Source organism: Anopheles marshallii, chromosome X (genome assembly GCF_943734725.1).
Source record: "Anopheles marshallii chromosome X, idAnoMarsDA_429_01, whole genome shotgun sequence".
Lineage (NCBI taxonomy): Eukaryota > Metazoa > Arthropoda > Insecta > Diptera > Culicidae > Anopheles > Anopheles marshallii.
In genome coordinates this window covers 10,060,714-10,088,508 of record NC_071325.1, presented here as the reverse complement: position 1 = coordinate 10,088,508, position 27,795 = coordinate 10,060,714, and the positions used below count along the sequence as shown (strand labels likewise).

Genomic DNA, 27,795 nt, shown 5'->3' with positions numbered 1-27,795 from the left:
TTCGTTATTGTTTAATTACTTGCCGAAGACAACATTCCCGTAAGAAAATAACACACAATTCGAAATTGAACTAGTCTCTCTTTTCGGTCGTTTTTTGTTTGGTTATGTTTCGACCATTACCACCGTCGTCGACGCCGCCGGCCGGATAAGTTTGCAAATCTGGATGATAAAAAGGAAACAATGATTACCGCCACGGAACCGCTGGTATGAGCATAGCACTGCGCGTACGCGTACTTTGTAAACGGGCACATTTTCATGTATATTACTCGTTTCCCTTTCAGGAATACTTTCCACGAGGCCGTCAGGTGGTGGAAAATCATCCTGGGCCGAATGTAGAGGACGAGCATGCAATAACCGGACATCCAGTAGACTTTGTGTTGCTACAGCGCTTGCAAAACGTGAACATCTCGTTGGATGAGAACGAACCGGTCGAAACTTTTCGACTGCGTGAAAAGCCTATCGAAACGGGCTTGCAGAACATTGACTGCGATGGAGTGTCAACACCGTATCTTTGCAAGGAAGAAGAATTATATGTGAAAGGTCACACTGCCGTGTGGACGCACTGTATGGGCAACGAAACCCAAGGTCTACCGCAAACTACCTTTACATGTGATACTCCAATCAGATTTGCGTTTTTCTGCCCAAAACAGTTCATTCGACCAGATACGACCTTGCCGGGGAAGAGCCAGTCCGACCAGGACGCTATTTGCTTGATCGATAAGGACACGATACAAGTATACCTTGATGGTGGTGAGACTTACAAAGCAATGCTGCAATGTCCGGTGTCTGCAGTCTGGATGATACCAGAAGGTATAATGCTCGAGCGTAACGCAAGCCATTCGGTAACGACAAGCCGGGAAGGCGTATCATGGCCCCGACTGTTTACACTTACCTTTCCGCTAGAAGAAATGAAACCTGTAATGTTGGCGATCGGTTCCAAATATGACTTTTTGGATTCACCGAACTACCGTATGGTGTTCTCATGTGAAAAAGTATCGCTCGTGCTGCTGTATGATGAAATATGCGGCAAGCACTATGTGTACAATTTGCGGCCGGCTGGCGAGGAAGAAATTGACATGATAGAATGCGTAGATAACATTGCCGATGCGGAGTCGGAAGACGATAACAGCAATCAACTGCCCTCAGACGCAGGGCATGAATCAGCCACCGATCATAGACAAACGCAGACGAAGATTTTGGGATCAAGCACGAAACTAGAGCAGACGTTCGGTTCGACCGTATCGTCTTGGATCAACTCGTTCCCGTTGGGCAATAATCCATTCTCCGAGCAACCGACTCGCACCGGTGATGATGTTATGTCTGGAATGGATCGTAATTGTATTATGCTTGAACAGCCGGAAACGCGAAGCACTAAGCTAGCACCACAATTCTTCCTGGAACATGTGTGGACTGTGGATGCAATTAGAAGCACCGAAGCCGGCAGAATGTCCATTCCACGATGGAGGTAAGTGATTTTTCTTCTTTTAATTATTTTATGGAGATTGCAGTGGTCACATTAAATTTTGCTACTAGTGTCTAGTGTTTTGCTATTAGTGTCGAACGCAATATTTGTGTGATATTCAATAAAATAACGATTTTTTAAAATTGAAATGAATGAAATCTTATGATTTCTATTAAGCAGGATTATTGTTAATTATTAATTATTCCTGTTGTTTTTTCGTATTTTAGTTCAATGGACGGCGAGATGGGTTCTGAAGGATTTATGCACACCGATCTCGTGGGCAACACTTACATTTGTTTCCTGCAATCCCGTGCCTGCCGGCTTACGCTTGTTCAATACAACAAAACCAACCTAAGCGAATGCCGAAGCTATATGATACCGGCCCGTTCCGCGATCGCGCTCGACCACATAAATATGATCGTGGTGCTAGAGCCCTCGGGAAGATTGGTGCTGTACAGTGGCCCACAGACAGTAGGTAAGCTACACGTAACAGGGCTCCATACTGACTGTTTCCGTGCGAACATTGTTGGATCCGGCCAGACACCAGGGGCGCCCTTTATTCCGCTGCGTACAAACCAAACATCAAGCACTACGAAAAGCGCGTCGTCAGTGGGTTCAGCTTCCTTGCTGGAAGGATTCCCGCGCCGTAGCACATTACTGCCGAACGTATCAGTCGCGGATGGAAAATTTGAGGAGGAATTTCATTTTTTATCGCCCGTACGTCCAGTCCATTGCGGATCTGTGGCCAGCGGGACGAAGCCAATACATTCTTCCACCGGAAGCGTACGCATGGCTCCCGACACGAGCACAATTGTAAAGTTGCGTGATGCGACCGGGTCGCGCTTTACGTTGGTGCTGGGCAATGACAGACTGGTGCGGTTGGCATTGGCACCGGTAGCTGAATCGCAGCTCGTGCTGAGCTGCCTGAAAGTGATGCGGCTTGCGTTACCGAATGCGATCATTCATGAATTTCTGATTCATTGGTATGGTACACGTAACGTGCCTGGTTCACATGCCGGATTCAGCGCACATCAAGAATGGGATCTATTCTGTACACTGCTGTTCACGATGATGGGTAGACCGATTGGGCCCCCGGATGCGGATGATCGGGTGTCGGCTAGTGGACATCAGCCAACCGGTGCTGGCAGTACTGCCTGTATCGACGAACCAAAGAAACGTCGCCGTGGTGAAAATTCGCACGGTCAAGCTGCCGATTGGGAATTTCTGGTGCGTATTGCTACAGCGGAACCGTTAGAGGATGTACCAGTGCGTCCGGAATCGATCAGCGGTAGTCGACCATACCAAAATCACGAGCAAAACGGTCTGTACCCATTCATTCCAGTTATCCTGGAAATGTTCCATCTGCTGTACGAGGATTTAAAAATGAATGTGTGTCGGACGGACGAGTTGCGGTTGCTAGCGGACTTCCTGTATTGTCTTACAGCCGATGCAAAGCTGGAATCCTACCAGCTGCACTACCTAACCGACTTTCCCGAGCTACTTCACCGGTACCGACGGCATGACGGATGTCTTATTGCCGATTCCACCATATTCAATCGGCTTGGTGCAGCGCGAACTTCACCACCGCACGTGCTCCGCTACATCGAGCGAATGCTGGAAGGGTTGCACGATGAAACGCCCTTTCCTTACCGACCCGGCGTCAATGATTTTAGCTACGATACATTAACGCTGGTGGCTTATATCTATCGCATCCCCGTAGCACACGATTGGGTCCATGCACACCTGAAAGCGGTGATGTCGAGCGAATTCTTCGAACAGCAACACTCGAGACAGCTGTGCCTGCAGCGTCCGTTGCAAACGAATCCGGGCGGCGGTACGGATCCAAACACGATGGACAGCTTTACCCGCACGGGAGACACCGTGTTGGCGTTTCTTGTCGAACGTGGTTATACACGGCACCGGCTAGATCAGTTGCCGATCGCGTTGCGCTATATAATGTTGCACTATTTGGAGGGGTGCCGTGAGTATCTGATCCATGGGCTGCAAGCCGTCTTCTACAACTTGCTGATGCGGCCAGAACTGCGCGCCCACAGTGTCTGCAGCGGGTTGCAAGAATGGGTGCCCGATCTGGAGCTGAACGCGCACGACAACATGCAGCAGCGATACATAACCAAGCCGAAGTACGACGAGATCGACACCTGGCAAAAGGATATGAGCGAAATCGAGATACGCGGCACGGGTGGTGGAGGAGTGACGGCTGTTGGTGCATCGGCAAGCGGTACGGGTACGAGCGCCCAGAAGGAGGACGCCTTTCGCCATGGTCGCGATGAGGACGGTATGGGTGGACTGGACGATGAGTTTCTTCAGCTACGCTTCCCGGACGATCGGCGCATGGACGATGTGCGGGCGTTTCTTAACAGCTCGCAACGCATACAGATCAACATACCGCAGCCACCGAACGTGCCCGATCACGAGTTTCTTGAGGAGCAGGAACGCCGGCTGTACATGCTATGCCTGCGCACAATGGCGCTGCCGATCGGTCGCGGCATGTTTACCGTCTTCTCGAGTCGACCGAGCGAAACGCAAACCGTCCCAATACCCCGCCTCTGCCTTTCCGGGCGCGATGTGGTGCGTGGCACCACGATTGAAATTCAGCAGATAGAAGTACCGGCCAACATGAGCCTCTGGCCCGCCTTCCACAACGGTGTGGCGGCCGGCTTACGCATCTGTCCCGACACGCCCCATCTGACCTCGACGTGGATTTCCAACAATCGGCAGGGTGTGCGCAACACGGTGCCGGGCACGGATAGCTCCACCGAGCATGGCGGGTTCCTGATGGCACTAGGCCTCACCGGCCACCTGGGCAAGCTGTCCATCTACAGCATCTTCGACTATATGGTACGGTCCGATGAGATGGTACGGCTCGGGCTGCTTCTGGGCCTGGCCGCAGCACATCGTGGCACGGGTAACCTCGCAACGACGCGGCTGCTCGCGATACACGTGGAAGCGTTGCTGCCACCGACTTCCGTGGAGCTGGACGTGTCGCAAAATCTGCAGGTGGCGGCCCTGTTGGGCGTCGGACTCCTATACCAGGGGACGGCAAAGCGCCATATGGTGGAGATACTGCTACAGGAGATTGGTCGCCCGCCCGGCCCGGAAATGGAGAACTACGTCGAGCGTGAATCGTTCTCACTGACCGCCGGGCTTGCCCTTGGGCTGGTGACGCTCGGTCTCGGCGATAGTTGCTCCTCGCTGCATGATCTTGCACTGCCGGACACGCTGTACTACTACATGAACGGTAACAACCGGCGCCTGATGGTGGGTGCGCAGAAGGAAAAGTATCGGTTGCCCTCGTTCCAGATCAAGGAGGGCCCGGCAGTCAATTTGGACGTGACCGCACCGGGTGCGACGCTCGCCCTCGGGCTCATGTACTTTGCGACGGGTAATGAGGCCATCTCCCAGCTGCTGGAACCGCCGACCACCAACTACATACTGCAGTTCGTGCGGCCCGATCTGCTACAGTTGCGCACTATCGCGCTGCACCTGATCCACTGGCACCGTATAGAGCCGACGCCCGAATGGGTGGACAAGCAGATACCGGATCTGTTACAGCAGAATGTGTCACCGCTGGACGAAGCGATGGCAGAGCCGGAACCCTCGGCTGACCAGCAACCGGACCAGATGGAGAAGGTGCTCTACGCGCAGGCATACTGTAGCGTTATGTGTGGCAGTGCGATAGCGATTGGATTGCGGTTCGCCGGCACGGCAGATGAAGCCGCAGTCAAAACGTTGAACTATTTTCTGCTGTACTTTATCGACCAGGGTAACAGGCTGCACAAATTTTCCACCGAAACACAGTCCAAATTTGCCCGCGCCGTCGGTCGTCAGATGGTTGAAAATTGTAGCATGGTACTGCTGCTGTCCCTGTCGCTCGTGCTGGCCGGAACGGGAGATTTGCGCGTGCTGCGTGCGGTCAGAATGTTACGCTCGCGCATCGGCGTACTGCAGGTGACGTACGGTTCCCACATGGCTATCCATATGGCGCTCGGGTTTCTGTTTCTCGGTGGCGGCCGGTTTACCCTCTCACGCTCACCGACCGCAATCGCTGCCCTCGTCTGTACGATCTTCCCGAAGTTTCCCACCTATAGCAACGACAATCGGTACCATCTGCAGGCCTTCCGGCATCTGTACGTGCTGGCGATAGAACCGCGCATATTTATACCTCGCAGCATCGACACGGGCAAGCTGTGCATGTGTCGCATTCGGTATGCATTGCTCGGTAAGGAAATGGCGCCGATGGAAAAGCTTGCACCATGCCTGCTGCCCGAGTTCGACACGCTGGCGTGGATCGAGGTATGCGATGAAAACTTTTGGCACATTCGCTTCGATCGGCAGTTCAATTGGGAGATTTTGGAGTAAGTAAATGCCGTGCAACGCATCATTGGTGCCTCATTAACAATTGATTGTTTTTGTTGTTGTGGGGTTATTTAACCTTCTCCAGGACTATCTTCAAGAAATACGAGCGGGTGGATGTGAAACAGCGCACTAGATGTTTGTCTTATCAGGAAGATCCAGCGCGCCCCATAACGAGCCAGCTACCTGCAACCTCCCACAGCCTTGCAGCAAAGAGCCTTTGGCACTATGAGCCGTTGAAGCTGTTGGAACTCGTCGGACAGACGGAGGTGATCAATGCCACGCGAATGTTGCTGATACCGCCCGATACGCGTAAACTGCGTTGCTTGCTGGAACCGGCCGGTTCGGTCGAACACGAGCGTCATTACATGAGCTTGTACGCATACCACGTGACCGATTGCGTGTTGGGCGATCGGCTCCATGCACTACCTATATATCTAGGGCTTACGCAGGTACGCATTCACTAGCCGCGTGTTTCTGCTCCTCTTCTAACCAAACCCATTCCGTTGCCTTTTGCAGATTTTACAGGATAATCCACAACGAACGTACAAAGCGATGGACGCCTGGCAACTACGACTGTTCACAGTCGCACTCGACAAAAGTCATTGGCCGTACAAGATACCTGGCACACGATGCTTACTGTCCGGCAGCTTGTTGCAGTCACTGCTCAAGCGCATCTGGAAGCGGTATGATGAGCAGTTTTATCGCTACAAACCTATCATTTGCCAATATTTGGGCCTGGATGCGATCCCGATCAACGATCCAACTGAAGGGTTACTGCAGAGCGACTGTCAGCAGCCACCGGCAGAAGAATCGGATCCCGAGCATCGTCGGGAGCAGTTAGGTAATCTGATGAAACTGCTCGTACTGTACGATATACCGCACGGTACGCTACTTAGCGCCGGTCGGGTATGAGGGAACGGTGTGCCAGAGAAGATTGTTGTTATTTTGCCCAACAAAAAAGACATGATAGAAACCACGGCTAGACCTACCAATTGCAGGAAATAAGCCAAGGAATGTTACCTGTTTGTGTAGCGCAAGTTGCAGTTGAAGATGAAGAAGTATTTACGAATAACATAAGCTCTCTATTGAGTATAAGGAAGATTAGAAGCCAGGGTAGAAAACATCATACGAAACAGAATCACACGAACTCAAACAAACATATTTTTAAAAGGACATCTCTTTTAAAAGCTAACGGGGAAACAACTACAACACATTTGCCCAGTTACAAATCATTCCTAGCGCGTGCCGCAATATTCCGTTGGGTTTCAAACATTTGTTACGTTTCGTAGAACCCGGAATTTAACACATTATGCAGTACAATTATTCACAATATGTTGAAATTCATGCAAATAAACATTAAACTACTGTATTCCTTGCTGTGGGATAAGTGTTTTTGGTTGCTAAGTAGATGTTACAACGTATTGAAATTATTTTGAAGTATTCAAGGAGTCAGTGAAAGTCTGAAATGGCAGACCGTGGTTACCATGTGTCCTCTGAGTCTGTAGTACCGGAAAGAAGAATAAAGCAAGAATGAAAAATTCAGAACCTCATTTTTATATAGCTTACGTTTAAACTTAAAACTTCTATCACATGTCTTCACGAATCAACTGTTTGCTAACATTGTTTTAAATTGGACTTTTCCGATAAGAATATCCAGCTTGCAGCTTTAAATTAATTACAAACATAACTTTTGTAACAATCATCCAAACAGAAGTAATCAAAGGTCGTTGTTGTGAAATTTTTTTTTTGAAAGAGAGCCTTTTTTTGTTTCTAAACGATATTTAACATTTTTTTAAACATCACCGCTGTACAGGCAGTTCCCGAGATACACGATTATAATCCGGGGAAGCGGATCAACAGAAATTAAAAACAAACATTTTATATGGAAAAGGAAGGTATTTTCGACCGTTTCATCTTTTTTGCCTAGATTTTGTGCTATTAATCTAAGTTGCCACATTTTCAAAAACCGCGTATCTCAGGAACATCCTGTATATTCTAGGATCCAAACGATCGCAGTAAAAGTGAGAGAACACACAACAGAGAAAGAGATACCCGTGAAGTTGGTTAGCCAGAAAGAGAGCGCTGGCATCACAAAGCCGCGGCTCCAATAAATTCTCGAAAAACGATCAGTCGGAGAAAGAGGACTCTCTTTCGCTCTATCCCTCTCTCACTTCACGCAGAAACAATGGAAACATTCTCAGAGCAGCGCTGTCGGCGGAAAGAATCTGGCAGCTCAGCGGTGCGCACACTGCTCAAACTGTTGTGTGAGCTCGTAGCCGTTGGACGTGTACCGGCCGGGCAGTCGCGCCGCTGAAACTCAAAAAACTCTGCAAAGTCGTGCGCGCAGTTCGCCGTTGCGTGATTTAATTCGGTTGGCATCGATAAAGCAGTTCCACCGGTTGGCACATGTGGTAGGCTGTACTTGTGTGTAAGTGCACCACCTAAACGACCATTTTGTGCGGCATCGCTCGGAAGCATTTTACTGCAGGCGAACGCTTAGTGCGAAACACATCCCGGTGGCTAGGAAAACAAGTTTGCACACTGCTGTTGTGCGGCGTCTGAGTGTGTGGTGTTTTGTGTTTTGTTTGTGCTACGTACAATTCGAGAACAAAACCTAATCATAGCCACGCGGTTGAAGTTCTGTTGATGAATTTCATCGCGATGTGTTGGGTATGCAAGCGATCGTGCTCTGCGGTGTGTGCGTGTGTAAGTAGTCAGACACGTGGTTGTGTGTAGATCCCACTGCCCGGTGCGAAAATGAAATTCAATCGAAACGTTGTGTTGTTTTTCTGATTCCGTATGCTGTTTTCGCCGAATAAATAATGACCTGGACTAGCGTGAACTGATCTTTTGTTGCTGCAGCTATTTCGATCTTTTTTTTGCTTTGATTTAACGAGCTTAGACAAAAGAAGATCTATCCGTGTTTGTGAAACCGGCTTATAAATTATAAACGAAGAATGTGTACTAGAAGAAGTAGAGTAGGTTGTGTATACGCGGTTCTGGAATATTAAGATTTTGTTTTAACAGATTGCTTTTTCTTCTTTTCATTTTAATCTCAACCTAGACTAGAGATGTTCAACGATCGTTCCTTATTAAAGTATCTTGTGAAGGTCAATTCTTTGGTTGTATTGTGATTTTTTTCTGAGCGTTGTTCTGAAATTACGGGCCACATCTATCAACGAGAGATCACTGAGTCTTTCAGCGAAAAATTAAAAACCTCCACGGTCCTTCAGAAACCAAAAAAAGAATTATTCGATTTACCGATAATGATTTAACTAGTTGATTTTGTTACCACACTCTCAATAATTAGATCTATTCTTGTGCACCTTCAATGTACAAAAAATATCATTACTGCTGATTTTTAACGGCTTGAAAACTGTTAGAGAGTTCTTCCTATGATTAATCTTATTTTAGCGTGAATTGTTTGTGCCAAACAGAGAAGAATGTGGACGCAAACAGTCGTGTGATAAACGGCCTGATGGTGTTCGAAAGAGTAAACGGGAGAGTTGCGACATGTTTGTGTTGCGTACGGGTGAAGCAGACGGAGAGATATATGTGCGTGTGTGCTAGCTGCCGAGTGAAGTGATAACACAAACGAAAGGTGAACTCTGCCGTGTCCTTCGCTAGCGATATACACCCGAAGCTAATATTTTGTTTCCCTTTTCCTTCTTTGATGATAAGCTTCTTTCTCACTCATTTTCGTACCCGTGATGCAATCCGGCAACCAAGCGATAGATAATGCGCGTTCGTGTGAGTGAAACAGCAGACAGGAGAGAATTATAAATAACAAAACATATCGATAACACAGTGTGTGGAAGAAAGGAAGGGAAGGGAAGAGCAGGAGGGGCAGGGGAGAGACATCACACCGGTAACGTTCTCTGTTTGCCTCTCGTTCACATTAGCGATTTGCGTCTAGTTGCTAGCGATAATGCTACTGGAGACGAAACCACAGCGGGTGTATGGTGAAAATTTGCAAGAGTGAGACAGAGCCGCGTGTTCGTGCTCTTTCTGCTATCAAGCGATCACCGTCTGTGTCTCTCGGCAACGATCTTTGGACTCCCGGTTGAATGTTTTGCGTGTGTATGCGGGTGTGCGCGCGAGCGCACACACGCGGCTGTTTAAGAAGATAGTAGTATGTGAATATTGCCCCGGATGTATCGCATATCGCAAGATATTTGCACATGGGACAAAAAGTAAGGGGGACTAGAACGCGGAAAAAAATGTGACAAGCAAACAAAACGTCCGCAAGCTGTCTTAAGCTACAGGCGCATGTTTCGTCGCCACAAATGCCACAATCTAAGCACACGTTTAGTGGATTCTTTACCTAACTTTGTGTGTGATATGATGAGTACGGAATCGCTACCTTTTCACTTCCCGGAAACATCCCAATAGGAAATAATTGTTTGCAGGAGTGCCGCGCAAATAGACCCGGAGGGTGTAGTGGTGTATTCAAGCATTCAACACAATGTTCCGAAAATCGGTTTCTGCGAATTCAATTTTGTACCGAGTGAACCGATGACAGTTGTCATCATTGTGTGCGGAGAAAAAAAAACGTTACAAAATTAAAGGGATCCTATCGTTGGGGCGGTTCTTATTGCATCTCTATTATTCAATATCTTGGAAATCGTTCTTTGTTTAAGAAAACGTGTCTCATATTCGGAAAGTTTCTCATGTCGCTCTAATGATTGTTCTGTATATTGTTTGTAGATATTTTTCTTCTTCTAATTCTCACAATCAAACTGGGAAGAAGTGTGAAGTGCTTCGTGAAGTGAAGTAGTGAAAAGAAAACAGGAAGTGGTGCGAAACGTGTTTGGAGTTCGGTGAATATCACAGACACAAACTTAAAGTTAAGAAACGTCACCTCAACCGCCAAAAGTATACGTCCATCAACAAAAGTCCATTCGATGCATCATGCAATTAGCATCAATCAATCGTACTGCTGCACAGCTGCTCGCGTTGTGCCAAATTCATGACCTGTAAGCCAACGTGTCCTCGCGCACCTACGATTTGGGTTAGTATATTTTACTCACTTTTCAATATTTTTTATTCATAAATGTCATTTTGTAGGGTTGTTATCAATATGTAATGAAATGTGACATCATCCTTGGGTTCGCGTTCCTATTGTCACCGGAATGGGTGTAGAACCCATCGTTGGTTGTTCCGGCCCAAATCTCTCTCTTCTTGGCGTAATGGACCTTCTAGGACCTGTCTGTCATTTCTGGCTTACTAGACTTAGTTTTACCACGTAGACGGATAGTCCTGGTCCAGATGGGATTTTGGACCGATCCTGTCGCGTGAAGTCCGACGCCGCTACCAATACAATAGCAGCCGACCCAAATATTCATGTTAAATCTAGAGTCGCCTACCATAGTATGTCGCAACGCTACCTTCACGGTGAAGTAGTAATGAGCAGATATCTCAGAACTCGTGTAAAGATCTGTACATTCTAACCTTCGTAAGGCCACGTGTTACATCCCGGTACGGATTTTTGTTGTTGCTTCTGTCCCAGGACGCAAACGAGAACAAGCTGATGTGTCGCATAAGGAATAATTTTTGGGGGGGAACTATATTTATAGCCGAAGATTCACTTCAAATTTTCCACCGGTTCGCACCCTTGCATTTATCCATTGCGACATCCTTTCTTCTCTCCCTCTCTCTCTCTCTCCTTCATGATAATAACAGATAGAGCTGGTCATTTTTGGGGAGGACATTGCACACATGTGGAGGTGCGAAATGTAACGAGTTGCGCTTCACGTTTTAGCTGCTAGTTTGCAGAAGTTTAAGATACCCCCGGTACAGTATGCCACGCTCACGTACGGTCGCTAATATTCTGGTTTTTTTTTTACGAAATTCCAGCCATTTGCAATTGCTGTATGAGTCATCGCGCCATCGGTCATCTCAAACACACCTCAGCCTCTCTGTGGACGGCCATTGAAGACGTTTGCGGTCTGAGGGGTACCAAAGTGACATTCTTGTTGCGTAACCAGTGCATACTAAATGCTGGCGATTCTAATTTGCTGCATGAGAGAATGATAGCACCAGGTGTGTTCCTATTACATCTTCATTGCGGTTCCTCGCAAGCAAACGCCAAAAATCTTGAACTTGTTCTGCTATAGGCACCATGCAATGTTCTGCATCAACACACAGCATGCAAACTCAATGTCTCGTATTGTTTAATGATTTTACTTTTACTCGAACGATTTTTTTGTTTGTTTGGGTGACCTCATAATATGTTGGGTAGCGTCGTGGAGCGGGTGAGTCAACCGTCAATGTGCCCCCCATGTTCGCTGTATTGCAATTCCTGACGTTCTGTGTAGGCTTGTGAGAGTTTTCCATCCCGCTCTTATAAAAGCATTCCCAAACAAGTTTATGCTATGTATCGAAGCAGAGGGTTGATCCCAATCTGAGTATTTTCGTTTCGCACGTGAGCTCATTAGGGAGTCGTTTGATGTCAGTCGCTCCCCTTTGCTGTTTGGGGAGGTCGTTCGGAGGATGTTTCTTTTTTATTATTTCTCCTTCAATTCCTCGTCCTGTTGCTTTGACGCATACGATCACGCTCTTGTACGTGGGAATGCGCCTTGCAGCAGACAGGGGAGGAAGGTGAATCTGCAAGTGCATCCCACCGTCACCGAGTTTATTAGCCGCCGCGTGCCATTGTTGCCCAGAGGAAGCGTACGATCGTGCGATAGCAAAAAAGAGAAACAGATTTTGGGTTTCGTGGTGCGTTTTCGCCATTGCTACTGTCGCGACGACCGTTCCACGTTAGCGCGTACAGGCCTGTACAGTCGCGGTCGCGAGAGCAACGGTTTTGCTCGCTTGAAGATGCCGCTTGGACCGGGGGTGGAGCGGGTCTGGTTGGTTTTCCGGGAGATGCACATTACGCTTATCCGCCTGATGGGTACTACGAGACGCCATTCTGGTGAAAGAATACGATGGATTCCCTTCATTGCCGGTCGTTTCTTTTCTTGACCCGTTTTTGTTTGCCGGTCTCTGGATGTAATCTTCTTCGCACATTTCCACCATTAGAAGATGGAATTCTAACGGTCGCGATATGAAATAACATCTCGCGCTACCGTCTGGTTGGTCTCGCCTCCTGTAGCGTGATTAACGCTGGACTTAAAGATAGCTACGCTAAACATGCCTCCACCAGCAATGGACATCTTTCCTTCATGTGTGTTTGTGGAGATTAGATTAGGCGATTGATTTTTCTTGTGATCTCTCGTATAGTCTTCTTGGTACCTTGGTTCGTCTAGGTCTAGCTAATTGGTTACTGAGGTTGAGCTTTACCAATTAGCCAGATAATCAGGTCGGTGCATCTCGGGCAGGGCCGGTCCAGTTGGGATTAGATCCACGATCTTGGGTGTATTAGCATCCGAACGTCAAGACGAGTGTTTTGTTTTTGAGAAGAGTTATTAATATGAATATTTAGTTAGGAGTGATTCAAATCAGGAATTGACTCCCAAAAGATTCATCTCTAAGATAGAACGCTGAAACGATTCATGAATCCTCGAGCCGAGTGGCGGATCTTGTCCCTTGTGGAGGTTCTAAGCGAAATGGTAGTTTGGAAACTGTTGAACGGGGACAGGAGGGAGGGGGAGGGGGGGGGGGGGGGGGAAAGCTCTTTGGACGAGTTCCTTGGAGTTCATGAACCTTTGAGAATTAAAAAATCTTTGAGGATTTGAGGATTTATTATTTGTGGATCTTCGAAATTCAGATTCAGATAGAGATTCAGATTCATTCATTCAGTTTAAAGTTTAAAGACATTCAGTTTCATGACTCACGCAGTATTATTGTGAAGACTATAGCCGAATAGATTGCTTTGGAATAGAAGACATGCTTCCGTGCGAAAAAGATCAATAAACCCGCGATTAAAGACTACAGTCAGCCATTAATTAGGCAACGTTTGTTTATCGTGCTTTCAATACTTCTGCTCCCAGATGTTTCCCCCGTGTGCGCAAAATAGACCCCCCTCTCCCCCCCACTCCCAGAACCCTTTCAGGTTCTGGGGTTCCCTTTGCGCTTAAGTTTTGTCCGGCTAGGGGCCTCTGTTTCGCCTAAGTCCCTGTCACTCGCCGGAATGTGCGTCACCCCAATCGTCAAGCTGTACATTGCCGCATCCCTCCCCCTTCTCTCCCCCACCCCCCCCCCCAAAACTTAACCTTATCGACGATGCATATCGGAACTCGATCGCGATAGATGAGTTGCCCCTCTCGCCCAGCTAAAATGCGATCATTTCGCTCACGGGCAGTTCGCCGTGTGTCCTCTTTCGCTTTCTTCCCCCCCCCCCCCCAATGTCCTGTGTCTTGGGGCTCGCCTTTAGACGCGTGTGGACGCTTGTTTATTTCGTGTTTCACTGGGGAGTAATTGGTCTACGGTCGCCAAGTGCCGCTGAACTGGCAGGGCAACATGAAAAGGCTATTTTTAAACACACTGCCTCTCACTCTCACCGTTTTGGACAAACACAACACACACACGCAGAGCACACAGCACAGGGTAGTGTGCGCAAGGCGGACGGAGACCGTGTTAAGGTTTTTGTATTTGATTAAACCGCGTATTCAGCATAAACAATGAAGGCAAATGAAAGCAAACAAACGATCACAGTACACCCGCTTCTCCCCGTTCGCATCACCTCCCCCAGGCCTCAGACCCAATCAACTGCCCACCAGACGGGTAGCTAAATTCGTGGCACACACAAGCGGCACGTTGTTTGTTTAATTTGTTAATTTCTTTTCTTTTTTTTCTCCCCCTGATTTTTATCACCCTTCGCTTTTTCACTCTACCCTACACTTCTCCTTCACGCACCCTACACTCCTTCGCTGGTTGTAATACGCTGCAATGTTTTCCATCTTCGCGCAACCATTTTTTTTTTATCATCCTGTGCTGAAAATGGAATTGATAGAATTACTGTTGGTTTTGCAATTTAATGCACCAGCAGGACAAATACCTGATGAAGGTGCGAAACAACTTCTGATGCTTGTTACTTTTCAACGTGTTTCATTTACTCTCGGCGCGGGTGTCAAATTTACTATCGCTGGTTTTATTGAGTGCATTGTTCATTTTTACCACCAACCGATGGGAATTGTTACAAAAAAAAGCAATAGCACCAACATGCAATGTATCTTGCATTAGTTATTGTTTTATGCTCATGTCCAAACGCACTTCAGACGCGGGAGATGCCTCCATTGTTCCTGTCCGGTTTATAAAAAAAAAGGCAATAATCAATCTGCTGGCTGGTTCATTGGCACCCTTCGGAACAAAAGGAACAGCATCCCACCGCTCGACAGGGACAGTTTCTCTGAATTCCATAAAAGGGATTAGAATAAAGGTTGAAGTGGTTTGTTTCGTCAACCACACGCTCACTTTTCTTTTTTTTTTTTTTTGGCCGGTTGTTCTTCAGAAAAAAGGGCATTCGTAATGCATAATAGGTGTAAGCGTGGGATAGAAAGGTCAAACAATTTTTAAAGTGTGTCCTTATTATGGAGCAGCGAAGAGAAGCATAAGGTGAGGGAAATCGTTTGAAACGAACGACGCTGAAAAGGATGTGACGAAAGGTATTATTTTTACGTGTTTTCCTTGGAAACACTTGAACAATACCAAGTCCCGCTTCATGAGAGCAAGTGTGAGATACCGCCGCAGCACAAGAATAGGACGAAAAAAAAAATGGTGGCGCAACAATGAAAGGTAGTAAAGATAATCTAATACCTTTTTTTGACCACTGGCTCTCAAGTGCGTATTTATTGGCCACGTTCAAAACATAGAAAAAAGATAGTTTTTTATGTTTCTTTTTGAACAATTCTATATTAAAAATTATTGTTGAGCTTGAAGAATTTTTTTTTTAGGAAGAGTCATTCATTGGAGGCTTCAACGAGGAGTCATTCATATCTAGAGGCAACGATTCAAAGGTTCATGAATCCTCTATATCAAGGGACTGTTTTCAAAATTTTCATGAATCCTCAAAGAGTTGGTAGATATTCAAAGATTGATGAATCCTCAAAGAGTACATAGATGTTCAACGATTTCGTGTCTAAAATAAATCTTCCATGAGGAGTCATTCATGTTATGAGAGGGCGACAATCGAAAGATTAATGAAACCTCAACGAATTGATAGATTCTCAAAGATGAAAGAATTGTCAAAAATAAATCCTGATTCATTCGCAGATTCCTTTAGGAATGTATAATTCTTTGAGGATTCATGAATCTTTACAATAAAGATGTAGAGTCTTTGGTCCAGTCGAAAAATTCATTCCGTTTTACAAATCTAAATCAGATTCATCCAACATGAATTGAATCCGTTCTGTGATATCCGTCTGATGGCAGTAAACGTTAGTTTGGAAAAGTTGAAGACAAAAACTCATCGTAAGCGGATGACTCACTCCGCTTTCGCGAACAGTGAGAACGTTGGTGGATACTACATTCGTTTTTTTTTTGTTTTTAGCTTTGGAATGATGTCCACACACCTTCAGCAGGCGGGCAACAGTGGAGATGATCGGTTAAGATCAAAGCGAAAACGGGAGAGAGCATACTTCATCCCGAGCGCGCCTCTTCGCGACCATGATCCACACACTATAATAGCGCCTGTGTGACCGAAGACACGCAAAGATGTGTGTAGACGGTTGAACGACGCCAGACATGTCTCTCGTACTTCTGTTTTCATCCCGTCTGTCTGGTGTTTTTTTTTTGCGTGCCGCGCAAAGATGATATACAGCGATTAGGGAAGGCAAAGCAAGTGTAGAAGAATGGACCGTCTGAACCGGATTAGGGGATCAGAAGGCCCAATCCCGGTGACGTCGCGCGGTGAACCATGATGGGCGATAGGCTTTGGGCAGAATTTAACATTTGCTGTAAAAAGTATCTATTGTTAGTTCTGTAACAACTTAAAGAAGGCATCAGCCTTAGAGACTTCATGAAGTTAATAAGATAAACATAAGTGCTTGTTATTTGTTGCACATCGGAAAGCCTTTAAGATCGTAGAATCGAACAAGACCGTGTTGAGAAGACTATTCTTATTAGCCTATAAATATTGAGACTTCCAAGCTGGAATAGATTTGACCCGATTGACAGGATTATTCTCAAAAAAAGACCTTCATAATTTCATTTTTTTAATCAATACAACATCTTAACCCCCCCACCCCCACCCAAATGTACGTCGGTCGCAAGCAACATTCTAAAAAGGAGATCTCGATGGCGTCAGAATCCGGCGAGCAAGTTGTGTTCGCACCGCCGGCAGAAGAGGAGGTCACGTTGCGTTTTGGACGTCAGCACACTCCGGGCGAGTGTGTAGCTGTTATTTATGCTGCCGCTCGGAGCCCATGCTTGGTTAATTGGGTTCTTCTTAACTACCGGTCATCATCGCTTCTTTCCTTCTCTTTCATTGAGTTGCGCGTTCCCGTTTCGCTTATAGTTCGCAATTTTCTATGGTTAGGTTAATGACTGAGAGTCTGAGAATGCGAAACGATCGGGTTGAGAGATCGGTGGTTTGTTTGCCTCCTTCTTTTGATTCTTCTTTTTTCGATTCTTCTTCTTTTTCTTCTTCAGTTCAAAAATTCACCTTCGCAAAAAGGAACTGATTCGTGATTACGTTCCATTTTAGGGGTTCTCGCTCTCTCTGGTAAAGCAATTATAAGAATATCGTGCCTCCGTTTCGAAATTTCCAAAATCGAACTCCAGCTAAGATTGTTGCACCAAACGCACATTCGCAGGATATTTTGAACGGTTGTAACGGTTCATCAATCCTTGTGAGGTGTTAGCCCTTAAATCCCTAAACTCTACTATTCGCTTCTTCTGTCGTACATTTTTTTCTCCCCTCCATCTCGCACTCACAGCCCTGAGCACGCTTCACAATCTCTCGGACTCTTGGTTGAATCTTTTCCGCTATCCATCATTTCAGACTTCAATGCGATTTTTTCCAAGAATCTGTTTGGACATTGTGTGAAGGTATTCTGAGGGTCAAGGGAAAGAGAGAGAGAGAGCGAGAAAAAAAACGGTTGAAAAGAATCAACGATCGAAAGGGCTTGAACAAAACAGGAATGCTTCCAGCATACAAACTGGAACAAAACGAACCACAAGAAAATAACTAAGCAACAACAAAAAAAAACACAGAAATCCCCGAGAAATGTCTTCCAACGGTCACATGTTCGCTTGGCCGTGTAAAGCTCAGGAGATCGGGGGTGGCAAGACGTTCGACGGACGTTCGCGCAGGAAAGCAGAGTAGGCCCCGCTGATGCTGGCTCTTCGACGTGAAACGAATTCGTTGCGTGGAAGAGAGAGAGAGAGCAAGGGATGCTTGGCGCGATCAAGGGCAAGGTCTTCCAGCTTCTTCCAGCTTTCAGCATATTTTTGGGGTCCGTGTAGTATTCGTGCGATCGTCATCGTGTAGCTTTTCCACGAATAATTGATCCTTCTGCCTGTGTAGACGTTTTTCTAACTCACGAAGCGTAACGATCCTCGAAAACAGGCCGGGCGGGGGGGGGGGGGGGGGGGGGTCAATGAAGAAGCTCTCCGACATGGGGATAACCGGGATTGTAGATAAGAGTGTGCGTGTGTGTGTGTGTGTGAGAGAGAGAAAGAAAGAGAGAGAGAGAGAGAGAGAGAGAGAAAAGGTAAAATTACTGGTGGGTTTCTGGGAAGAAGGCCCGCATTCTTGGTTACATTCCTACGTGCCTTCGCCTTTACACACGGTTGTCATTGTCTCTCGGTCGGATCGAGACGATCGACTTAGCGGCGTTGCCGCGAGAGAGCCGTACGGTAACGCCGACGTTGTTTTATGGCAGCATCAAGATCATCTCGCAACAGAAGCGGACACACATATGCGTACCTTCTTAGAAACAAAAAAAAAACCGGCCTGCTAAGCAGAGAGGAACACATCGAGCGGGAGGGGGAGGGGGCGGTGGTTGCACCTTATACAGCTTATCAAGCGAAAAAGAAGAAGCCGCCGTTAAAACCGCAGGCGCGCGAGAAAGAAACGACCGGAGGGACCGGAGAGCAGGAGAATTGATTGAAGCAATCATTGCTCATTCCCAATCCCGCCTGCTGTATGGTGTCCGCGGAGTTCTTTTAATGCCTTTCTTTAACCCCACCGTGTTCCACCGGTGCTCTTAAAATCCTCACCTGATGCCGCATCCTTCATTCGGTGCGGCTGATGGGCAACAAGCATAGTTCTTCGACATTTGTAATCGGTGGTCGTGTTTTTTTTTCGTTGTTGTTGTTTGGGAGATCGCAAATGTTAAGCCGCACTTTTATGCTGCTTCGCCCGCACCACCACTAACCCCTCCCTTGTCAGCGAGTTTGCATAAATCATCATACATCAAACGAAATCGACATTTTCTCGTTGCGAAACCTTTGCAATGATTGTAAAAATGTAACTTTACGCAACTTTTTATTTTACGATCATGCTAATGCACACATTTTACAACACTTTTCATAATTAATGAACGGATGGAGCTTTACGAAGTTTTGCCCGAAGCGAAAATCCAGGAGCCCTCTTATGCTTCTCTCAGATAAACCCAATGGCAAAGCTAGACTTACTGATAATTAGCATCAGTTAATGCGATTCTTAATGAAATGCTGAAAGGATATGCTCATGATGCTGAAAAATAATGAATGAGAATGTTGCATTGTCACTGTTGCAAATGTGAATGGCGAAAAAATTCTCTCCAGACATCCGAGATCGATTGATTGATGGGAAATTCGGCTTCGACAAATGAGCTCGAGTTGAGAAAATCATTAGTTGTGATAGAATTTGAGCGAACTAGAACGTTCGTTGTAAAGAACTGAACGAACTGTACAGATTCGTTCGTTCGTGCTTTTGTTTCTCATAAAAAAAAATGTGTCTTTCATCCTTTATTTCGTTCATATATAGTTCGCTCAACCTGTCGTCCTAGGTCGCTTCGTCGGGTAGCTCACTCTACTTACCGTTCCAAGTCGCTCACTAAATGCTCCTACATCCCACAGACAATTTCGTTCAATTTGTCGTTCCAGGTCGTTCACTGAATGTTCCTACATTCACTAGTTCGCTCAACCTGTCATTCCACATCGCTCACCAAATGAACCTGCTGAATGAATGATTCAAATCTTCCTAGAGAGTGAGTTAATTCAAATTCTCAAGAAGAGTATGGGTAACTCGTACGATTTTACTCATTCACAGAGAATTAAATCATTTTATATAATTAAGATTTAACTGTTAAGACGAACTTCAACTCACGATTTAAATTGTGAGTTCACTCTTGTGGGAGTTGACTCCGGATTTAATTCTTCACGACGACCTTCAACTCACAATTTAAGTCTTTAATAACTCCCAAAAGAGTTAACTCACGATTAAGATTAAAAGATCGCGTAATTATTTCTGCAATGAAAGCATTCAACCGATCTATCGGTACAAATATCTCATCCTGGGGATTAGACGCGAACTGCAATAAAAGAATTTGAAGGATGAAGTTCGTTCATTTATTTAAAAGAACGGATTCAACTGTGCAGCTTTAGTTCGTCTTCTTCTTCATCGGCAACCAACAACCTCAAGATGTCTTCTTCTTCTTCTTTATCTGGCACAACAATTTCAAGAGGATGTCTGCCATTTCTGGCTTTCTGTGACTTTATTTACCCGCAGTTGGATAGTCAGTCCCCTGCGTACGGGAGCTTGGTCCGAATGGGATTTTGGACTGGTCCTGGCGTGTGAAGACCCGGCACCGCTACCAATACACCACCACCCCTTACACCTGCAGGATTAGTTCCTGCGATTCAATTCTCAAATGTATGCTCATTGTTCATATCTGGAAGATAGCAAAACTTTAACTTCCTTGAGAAAGTCATCAAGAACTGATAACTTATCTGGTGTGGACCCAATCAATGACAGAGCCTCAAGCATATATTTTCTAACCCTGTATCCAAGATATCATCCGCAAATTGAGGAAATTAAAAATCGAACGATCGGATGTCGTTGTGATGGGATGCATCTTGAAGTATCTCTACAAGAGCTTGTCACAGAGGGGATGAATATTGCAGTACACACAGTTCACCACAGAATCTTGCAGTCTAAACACCTCTGTTAATGCATGGAAGGGACAAGGTTCTTGAAGAATTCTTGCCAAAAGTCCTGCTGACTCGCCAGATGTCAGCTATTCAAGGATTTTTGAAGGTTTCTTCTATGATGCTTTTGTTGTTCTGATCTCTTTTATCGGTTCTGGTGACGATCGAAGTGCTTCTTCCACCGTAGTGTGGGAAGTGTACGTCCGTCAGTATATCCACCTGTGCACATATAGCGATCTTGGGATTAATATTTGCTACTAGTAGTATATTTGCCTTGTTCATCCATTCATCCATTTTTAAAATGCTACATTTAACGTGATGTCGAACATAAAAATATAAAATCTAAAACCTTTTGTCGTGGAGATTTCCGATTGGAAAATCTCGGAAAAATCCGCCCCATATTTGTATTAGCAACCGTAGCAAAGCAAAACTAGCGCTTGTGCTATGCTCTCGGGAAACAAGTGCTCATTAAATACGCGCTTCGTGGTAGGTGCGCTTTTCTCTTAGTTTTCAAAACAAAACAACAATAATAAAATCAAAGAAGCGAACAAAAAAAAAAGAACAAGGAACACTTGCGCCAGGACTTTCGCCATCCGCGCGCCCCGGCCAAAAGGATAATGATGTTGCTCGTTAGCGGACCCAGTTGGTAAACAGGAATGCATCGCGCTTAGTGTTCCTGCGCTGTGTTATTTGTTGTTTGAGCGAACCTCCACGTCCTTCACGATTTCCTCGCCCTCTTTTACTACCGTTCGCATACATCCGTCCATTGTTGCTGCGGGATGCATCCAGAATGAAGTATCCACTTGCACACAATTTTTTTACATAGGTGGGCGTACGAAGGAAAACTTTCTAATCATTAGAGATCCCCAGGCAGGTTCCAATCTCACATTGGTGTTTATATCCGATTAAAACACGGTTCGATAATGAAGCGCCTGATCGGATTTGTTTATTTCCACTAGTTTGCTCGCTTTTTGCTAACGCTGCAGGCCGTTCTTGCCTTTCGCAGTAGTGACAGTGGGATGTTTTGCGTCGTTCCATGCAAGCATGGAGTTTTTCTTTAATTAGCCTGTAGGAAATTGTAGCGCATCCAATTATGATTGCCCGTCCTGTTATGCTGATTAACGTACCTTCTTGTCGTTAGCAATGTTTTGACGGGTTTGAACAATGCGAACATCTTGTTGTCGACTCTCATTATTTGGTTTTTATCTAATTGTTTTGAACTTTACAGAAATTGATCCTTTTTTTTAATTCTTCACCTCAATCAACAGTCCGTTGTTAGTGAATTTCCAACACTCTTTGTTTTTACTGTTCAAGCGCACGCACAATGACGATGGAAAATGTTCCCGTGCTATTTGTGTGAAGCGTGTTCATATTGAGATCTCTTTACACGTCTCGACGCTCGTCTATGCGTGGAATGTGTAAACGCACCGCCTCTTCCCGTTGCGCTATAGAATAGTTCACCTTACGCACTTGGTCACGCATTTATGCTTTTTTTTAAACAATTCTTCCCATCCGAAATTAGTTCCAACGTTTTAACCCTCTCGTCGTCGTCATCGTTGACTCTGGATGAACGCTTTATTTAGGTGGTGATGTGTGTTGTGCAAAAGTTGGGCACATGTTTATATAACAGCTTGCGATTTCTCGTAGCAAACATTTTCGGCGGAATTGATTGGTTTCAGTTCATTCAGTTAATTCTTATTGTCGTAAGCCGCTCGCTCAATTTTGGATTAGAAAAGGTAGATAGAGAGGACACAAACCTATTCCTTGATAGAATTTTAAGATGATAAAGCACATACGAAGAATGAATTAATGTCCAATGTGTCCAATAGGGTTGATAGAACTTGAGCGAACTGGTTCGTTCGCTGTGAAGAACTGAACGAACGGAACAGATCGTTAGTTCTTTTGTCTCACATAAAAAAGTGTCTATCATGCTTTACCTCACTCATATAGTTCGCTCTACTTACTGTTACGCTCACTGAATGGCGACAGTTCGTTCACCAAATGTTCCTACATTAGACGGGCAGTTCGATCTACTTACCGCTTCAGCTCGTTTACTGAAAGCTTCTACATTCGACGGGCAGTTCACTGATCCTTTCGTTCCAGGTCGTTCACTGAATTCTCCTACATTCGGCGGGCAGTTCGCTGATTCTTTCGTTCCAGGTCGTTCACTGAATGCTCCTACATTCGGCGGACAGTTCGCTGAACCTGTCGTTCCAGGTCGTTCACTGAATGCTCCTACCTTCGACAGGCAGTTCGCTGAACCTGTCGTTCCAGGTCGTTCACCAAATCCTACATTAGACGGGCAGTTCAGCAACACGGCCTGGCCGTTCTTATTGAATAAAAAAAAAAAGACGGGCAGTTCGTTCAACCTTTCGTTCCATGTTGGCTCACCAAATGTACCTACATTAGACGGGTAGTTCGCTGATCCTTTCGTTCCAGGTCGTTCACTGAATGCTCCTACATTCGACGGGCAGTTCGCTGATCCTTTCGTTCCAGGTCGTTCACTGAATGCTCCTACATTCGGCGGGCAGTTCGCTGAACCTGTCGTTCCAGGTCGTTCACTGAATGCTCCTACATTCGGCGGGCAGTTCGCTCAACCTTTTGTTCCATGTTGGCTCACCAAATGATCCTACACTAGACGGGCAGTTCGCTAGAGGTCCAGGTCGTTCACTGAATGCTCCTACATTAGACGGGCAGTTCGCTGATCCTTTCGTTCCAGGTCGTTCCACCCACGTTACTTTCCGTTCCACCAACATTTACAATCCTGGTGGTGTAAAACATTGACTTTGACATTTAAAATTATGGTCATCCGACCTGTATTTATAGATAGTTCATCCTGGGTACTAGTCGCGAATTGCAGTCATATAATTTTACAAACAAACTTCGTTCGTTCACTTAAAAAACAACTGATCGAACTGTGCAGGTTAAGTTCTTGTAACCGAACTCAAGTGTCCAAGCGCCGGTCCTTGAGATTCTTCAGAAAACAGGACCATAAAACAGAGGGAGACAATTCGGAGTCGCTCTGTGACCGGTGGGTTGCCGGAACCATTGACAAAGCCACCGATCCTCAAAGAGTGTGCATTTACCCGCGATAAGTGAGACGAAGGCAGTGAAGCCATTGCGCGCTTCTTCCCTAAGGTGGGCAAACATAATCGCTTACTACAGCCCCAATAAAATATCTTTCCCAAGGCGATCGTAAAACTGATGAAGGAAGAGACATCGTGTCTCGCATCTTCGTTTGGGCTGGTTGGGAAAGATTCGTTCAGGTTTCCCGCAAAGCCATTCGAGAAAGATCTGTGTGTCCCTGTATGTGCCTGGCGAATGAACAGCGGGGGCGGGGAGAGCAGGGTTTGTTGTATGCAGCCGATTGCTGGTTGTGCTGCTAGCAGAACCAGTAGTAAGGTTCACACCGGTATGTTTGTACCTGCGGCATGTTCTGGCTGCCGTTGCTGCACCCCGTCGACAAGGGCTTGGGTTTGCCCTTTTCCTTGCACCTATGTAACACCTCTTGAGTGTTTTATGGTGGAGATTTTTTTTTTTTCGCCTCCTCCAGGAGGTCCTCCGCTCCTTTTCAGATGCACCATGTTGCTGGCAATAAGATCGACATTGAGCAGAGTTTTGCAAAGCGTTTTTATTACTTTTAAAACGGACGAAGGAACGGTTCTCAGGCGCTTGTGGAGATGTCCGCGTTCGTACACACACCCCGTGAGCTTTCACCTCTGTGCATCGCCGGTTCAGCCAACCAGATATGTACTGCAAATAGATAGCTAATTGAACAACGGCAATAAAGGTGTTATGAGTATGCTAAAATTCGCGCCAAAGGCGCGCAAACTCGAATCCTTAGTTGGGAGAAGCGACCAGTAAAGGTTATTCGGTGGATAACCTTTAAAGAGGGCAAATTCTTTGAAGGTTTTGTCACTGTTGATGTTTGGTTTTTTTGAACCTTAAGTTTGTTGTGCACAGCGACATGTTATACATAATTCTCTGCCACACACCGGCCTTGGTTTACACCGTGTTGTGGCCTCTTGAGTGACAGTTGATACATGTTTACTTTTCACCAACGCTTTTTTTTTTCGACCTGGAGCAACTCTTCTGCTTGGGTTTGTTTATCCTTCTTTAGTTAGGGCAACCTTTTACTTTTACTTGAGCAATTTTCCCATTGAGCCCGGAATTATCTGACGCAGCAGCAATTTAAAAAAAAAAACCGTGCGACATGGAGTTTGGCAAAAACAAGGGAAACAAAAAAGTCACAACTTTACACAGCTATTTTGACGCACCTACCTTGAACCGATCAGTTGCTCAACTCGGACGATAAAATAGTGCTTTTCTCTGTGTTTTTATTGCTTGCTATGGATGATTTTATTGCTTTTTTATTGCACAATTGCACTCTTTTCACAGGAATGCGCCCAACTATGCACATCCAGAACATGGCCGGTGCTTGTTTTTTACGCAAGTATAACAGTTTTGCATTTGTCTAGCGCAGTGATTTCCACTGGTGGGCGCTGGGAAATATTGGCTGGGCGATGAGCTTCGAATAATTCACAGAAGAACAATGCTCTTTTTCAGTACCATATTGTTATAGAGTTCTGATTTTAGTAATTGCTTATATTTAATTGAATTCCATTTCCAGAATTCCAGGTGACATGATGGTAGCGCCGTTATCAGGTCTTCATACGAACGGACCGCGCTAAAATCCCACCCCCTGTAGCAAGAACTGACTATCCGGCTACGCGATAAAATAAGTCGACACGGTCCGTTCTAAAAAAAATATTAAATTAAATTGACGAATTAATAATTCTTGTGATTGAAATTATCGATCAATCACAGATGAAAATTGAGGAACTTAAAACATACAGTAGAGTATCAAAAATTATAGAAAATTTAATTGACATTCTCTCATGTTATCGGTTCTTTTTAGCGCAGTTGGTGCCGTTCGAGCGGAGCGTTTCAAAGTGTTACTAAATTAGAAATAATTAGGCGACAAATCGCAGCGTATGACCTCAACGCATGCGGCCGAGTTGTTGTTTCTAAAGGGGCTTGCCTTACAACTAAAAAGTCCTTTATCGGTCGAAAAATAAAAAAATTATAGCAGTTATTTCTGTATTCACATCTAAAGTTGCGTATTTTTAACACTAGAACTACCAAGCGTTTTTAATTGATGGTCACTTTATAAACAATTTCGATGTCGTGAATTATTTTTTAATAAGTTCTTGAGTTCATACTACAGAAAAGATATGTAAAAGTCATGCATCAGCTATGGTAGAATTGTTTTACGCCCAAAAAAATAGTTTAATGAAAATGAAGCGTTCCAATCAAAATGACTGGTCCGGTAGTTCTAGTGTTGAAAGAATGTTGAACGTAAGGAATTGTGTCCTTTTTTGTATATTTGAAACAACATCAAGTAAAACTGAAAGACGACGATATACAAGCATTTTGCTCACTTTTAGAAATGCTACAGGAGGACTTTAACACACGATTTAACGACATTTTAAAAGTAGATGTCCAAGGGATCCGAGATCCTTTGCAAAATGGGGAGGGACATAAATGCGATTTTGCAAGAAGAACTCATTGCGTTTCAAACTAATGAAGAATTAAAGAAAAAGTACACTTGTCCGAGTATCAACATTTTTGGCTGCAAAATAGCGTGCAACAACTTTACCCCTATTTATGGAGACTAGCTAAGACATTCTTGGTATCTTTTACCTAACCTAACCATCGCCTAACCTAACCTATACCTAACAAAAATCATAAAATGGGCGATGGCATTATTAATATCGGTGCAAGCGTGGGCGCTGAATTAGACAAAGTTTGAGAACATCACTGTTTTAAACGATCTGCAATTGTCTCGGCGCTAGAGGCAATGCTCGAATCAATTGCTGTCAAATGTTATCCGTTTGGCAGCAGGCAGCACAATTTTGGTCGAATTCTTTTCGCCATTCCGCGTAAAGATCAGTTTCAAGATGGTTTGTGTGTGGTAAAATAAGAGCACGGAAAGAGTGTCTGAGTTCCTGCAACGGAGTTCCACGGTATATCGGCACTTGTGCGTCTATTTTCTCGCGTGTATCACCTCGTCCGTGCTCGTTGTATGATGACCTTGAATGTACAGTTCTCTTCTTTTTTTTTCCTATGAATCAGATTTGTTCTTGTTTTTTGCTTTTACAACGGAACTCACGCAAATTTTGTTTGTATTCATGCAAGAAAAAAAACCTCCCGTGCTCTTAATGCGTACCATGTTTGGGCTTTGCCCAAAAAAGGAAGAATTTCCACACCTTCAAATGATTCAGGTTTCGAACACCTTTCACATTTAGATTCGAACACCTTCTTCCTGTAGCAAATCTTGGCAAATTTGTTCAAGAGACGACGAGATTTCAAGAGGAAAGCGAATTATGAACAAAAAAATACAACAAAATTTGTATAAATGTTACAAACAGTTCAAACGACTCCTTGTGAAACTTCCGTACCTGATGCCCATTGGGAAACAGTCAGACGAGAAGGGTTTCACCCTCAGCTTCAGATATTCTGAACGAGGTTGTTCTGACGACCGCGAACGCCAAGTTCTAGAAAAAACACGCGAGATTGCTCCTTCATTATCAGCTTTTTGAAGCAAACAAACGCATCGGTGTTACACCTGTTAGATGTTTGAGTTACGTCTGTTTATCATTGGTGAGTGCCGACCGTTGCATTATGGAAGATGCTTTGGTGAAAAATCACCAGAAGCAATATGTTGCTAAGAATCATCCAACAAACTCCTCATGCTCAGCTGTATCTTTAAATTCCACAGAAGATTAGCGGGAACATCTTTCATATCCGTTCTGCAATGATAAAACCCTCGTATGATGAAGTAGTCATACAATGTCACATGCCAGGAACGCTGATAACTCTCAAGGTTCTTTGTGTTTGCGTCAAGAAGTTTGCACCAGGAATGTCTATTCTTC

General features: G+C 45.2%; 1 protein-coding gene across 1 annotated transcript; it reads left to right on the top strand.

Moving 5' to 3' along the window:
- Nucleotides 1-180: 180 nt before the first annotated feature.
- LOC128719208 (anaphase-promoting complex subunit 1) lies at nucleotides 181-6,751 on the top strand. The gene is made up of 5 exons (XM_053812834.1): nucleotides 181-204; nucleotides 282-1,465; nucleotides 1,690-5,838; nucleotides 5,925-6,288; nucleotides 6,356-6,751. Exons 1-5 carry the CDS (start codon nucleotides 181-183, stop codon nucleotides 6,749-6,751), a joined length of 6,117 nt encoding a protein of 2,038 aa, XP_053668809.1.
- Nucleotides 6,752-27,795: the final 21,044 nt, after the last annotated feature.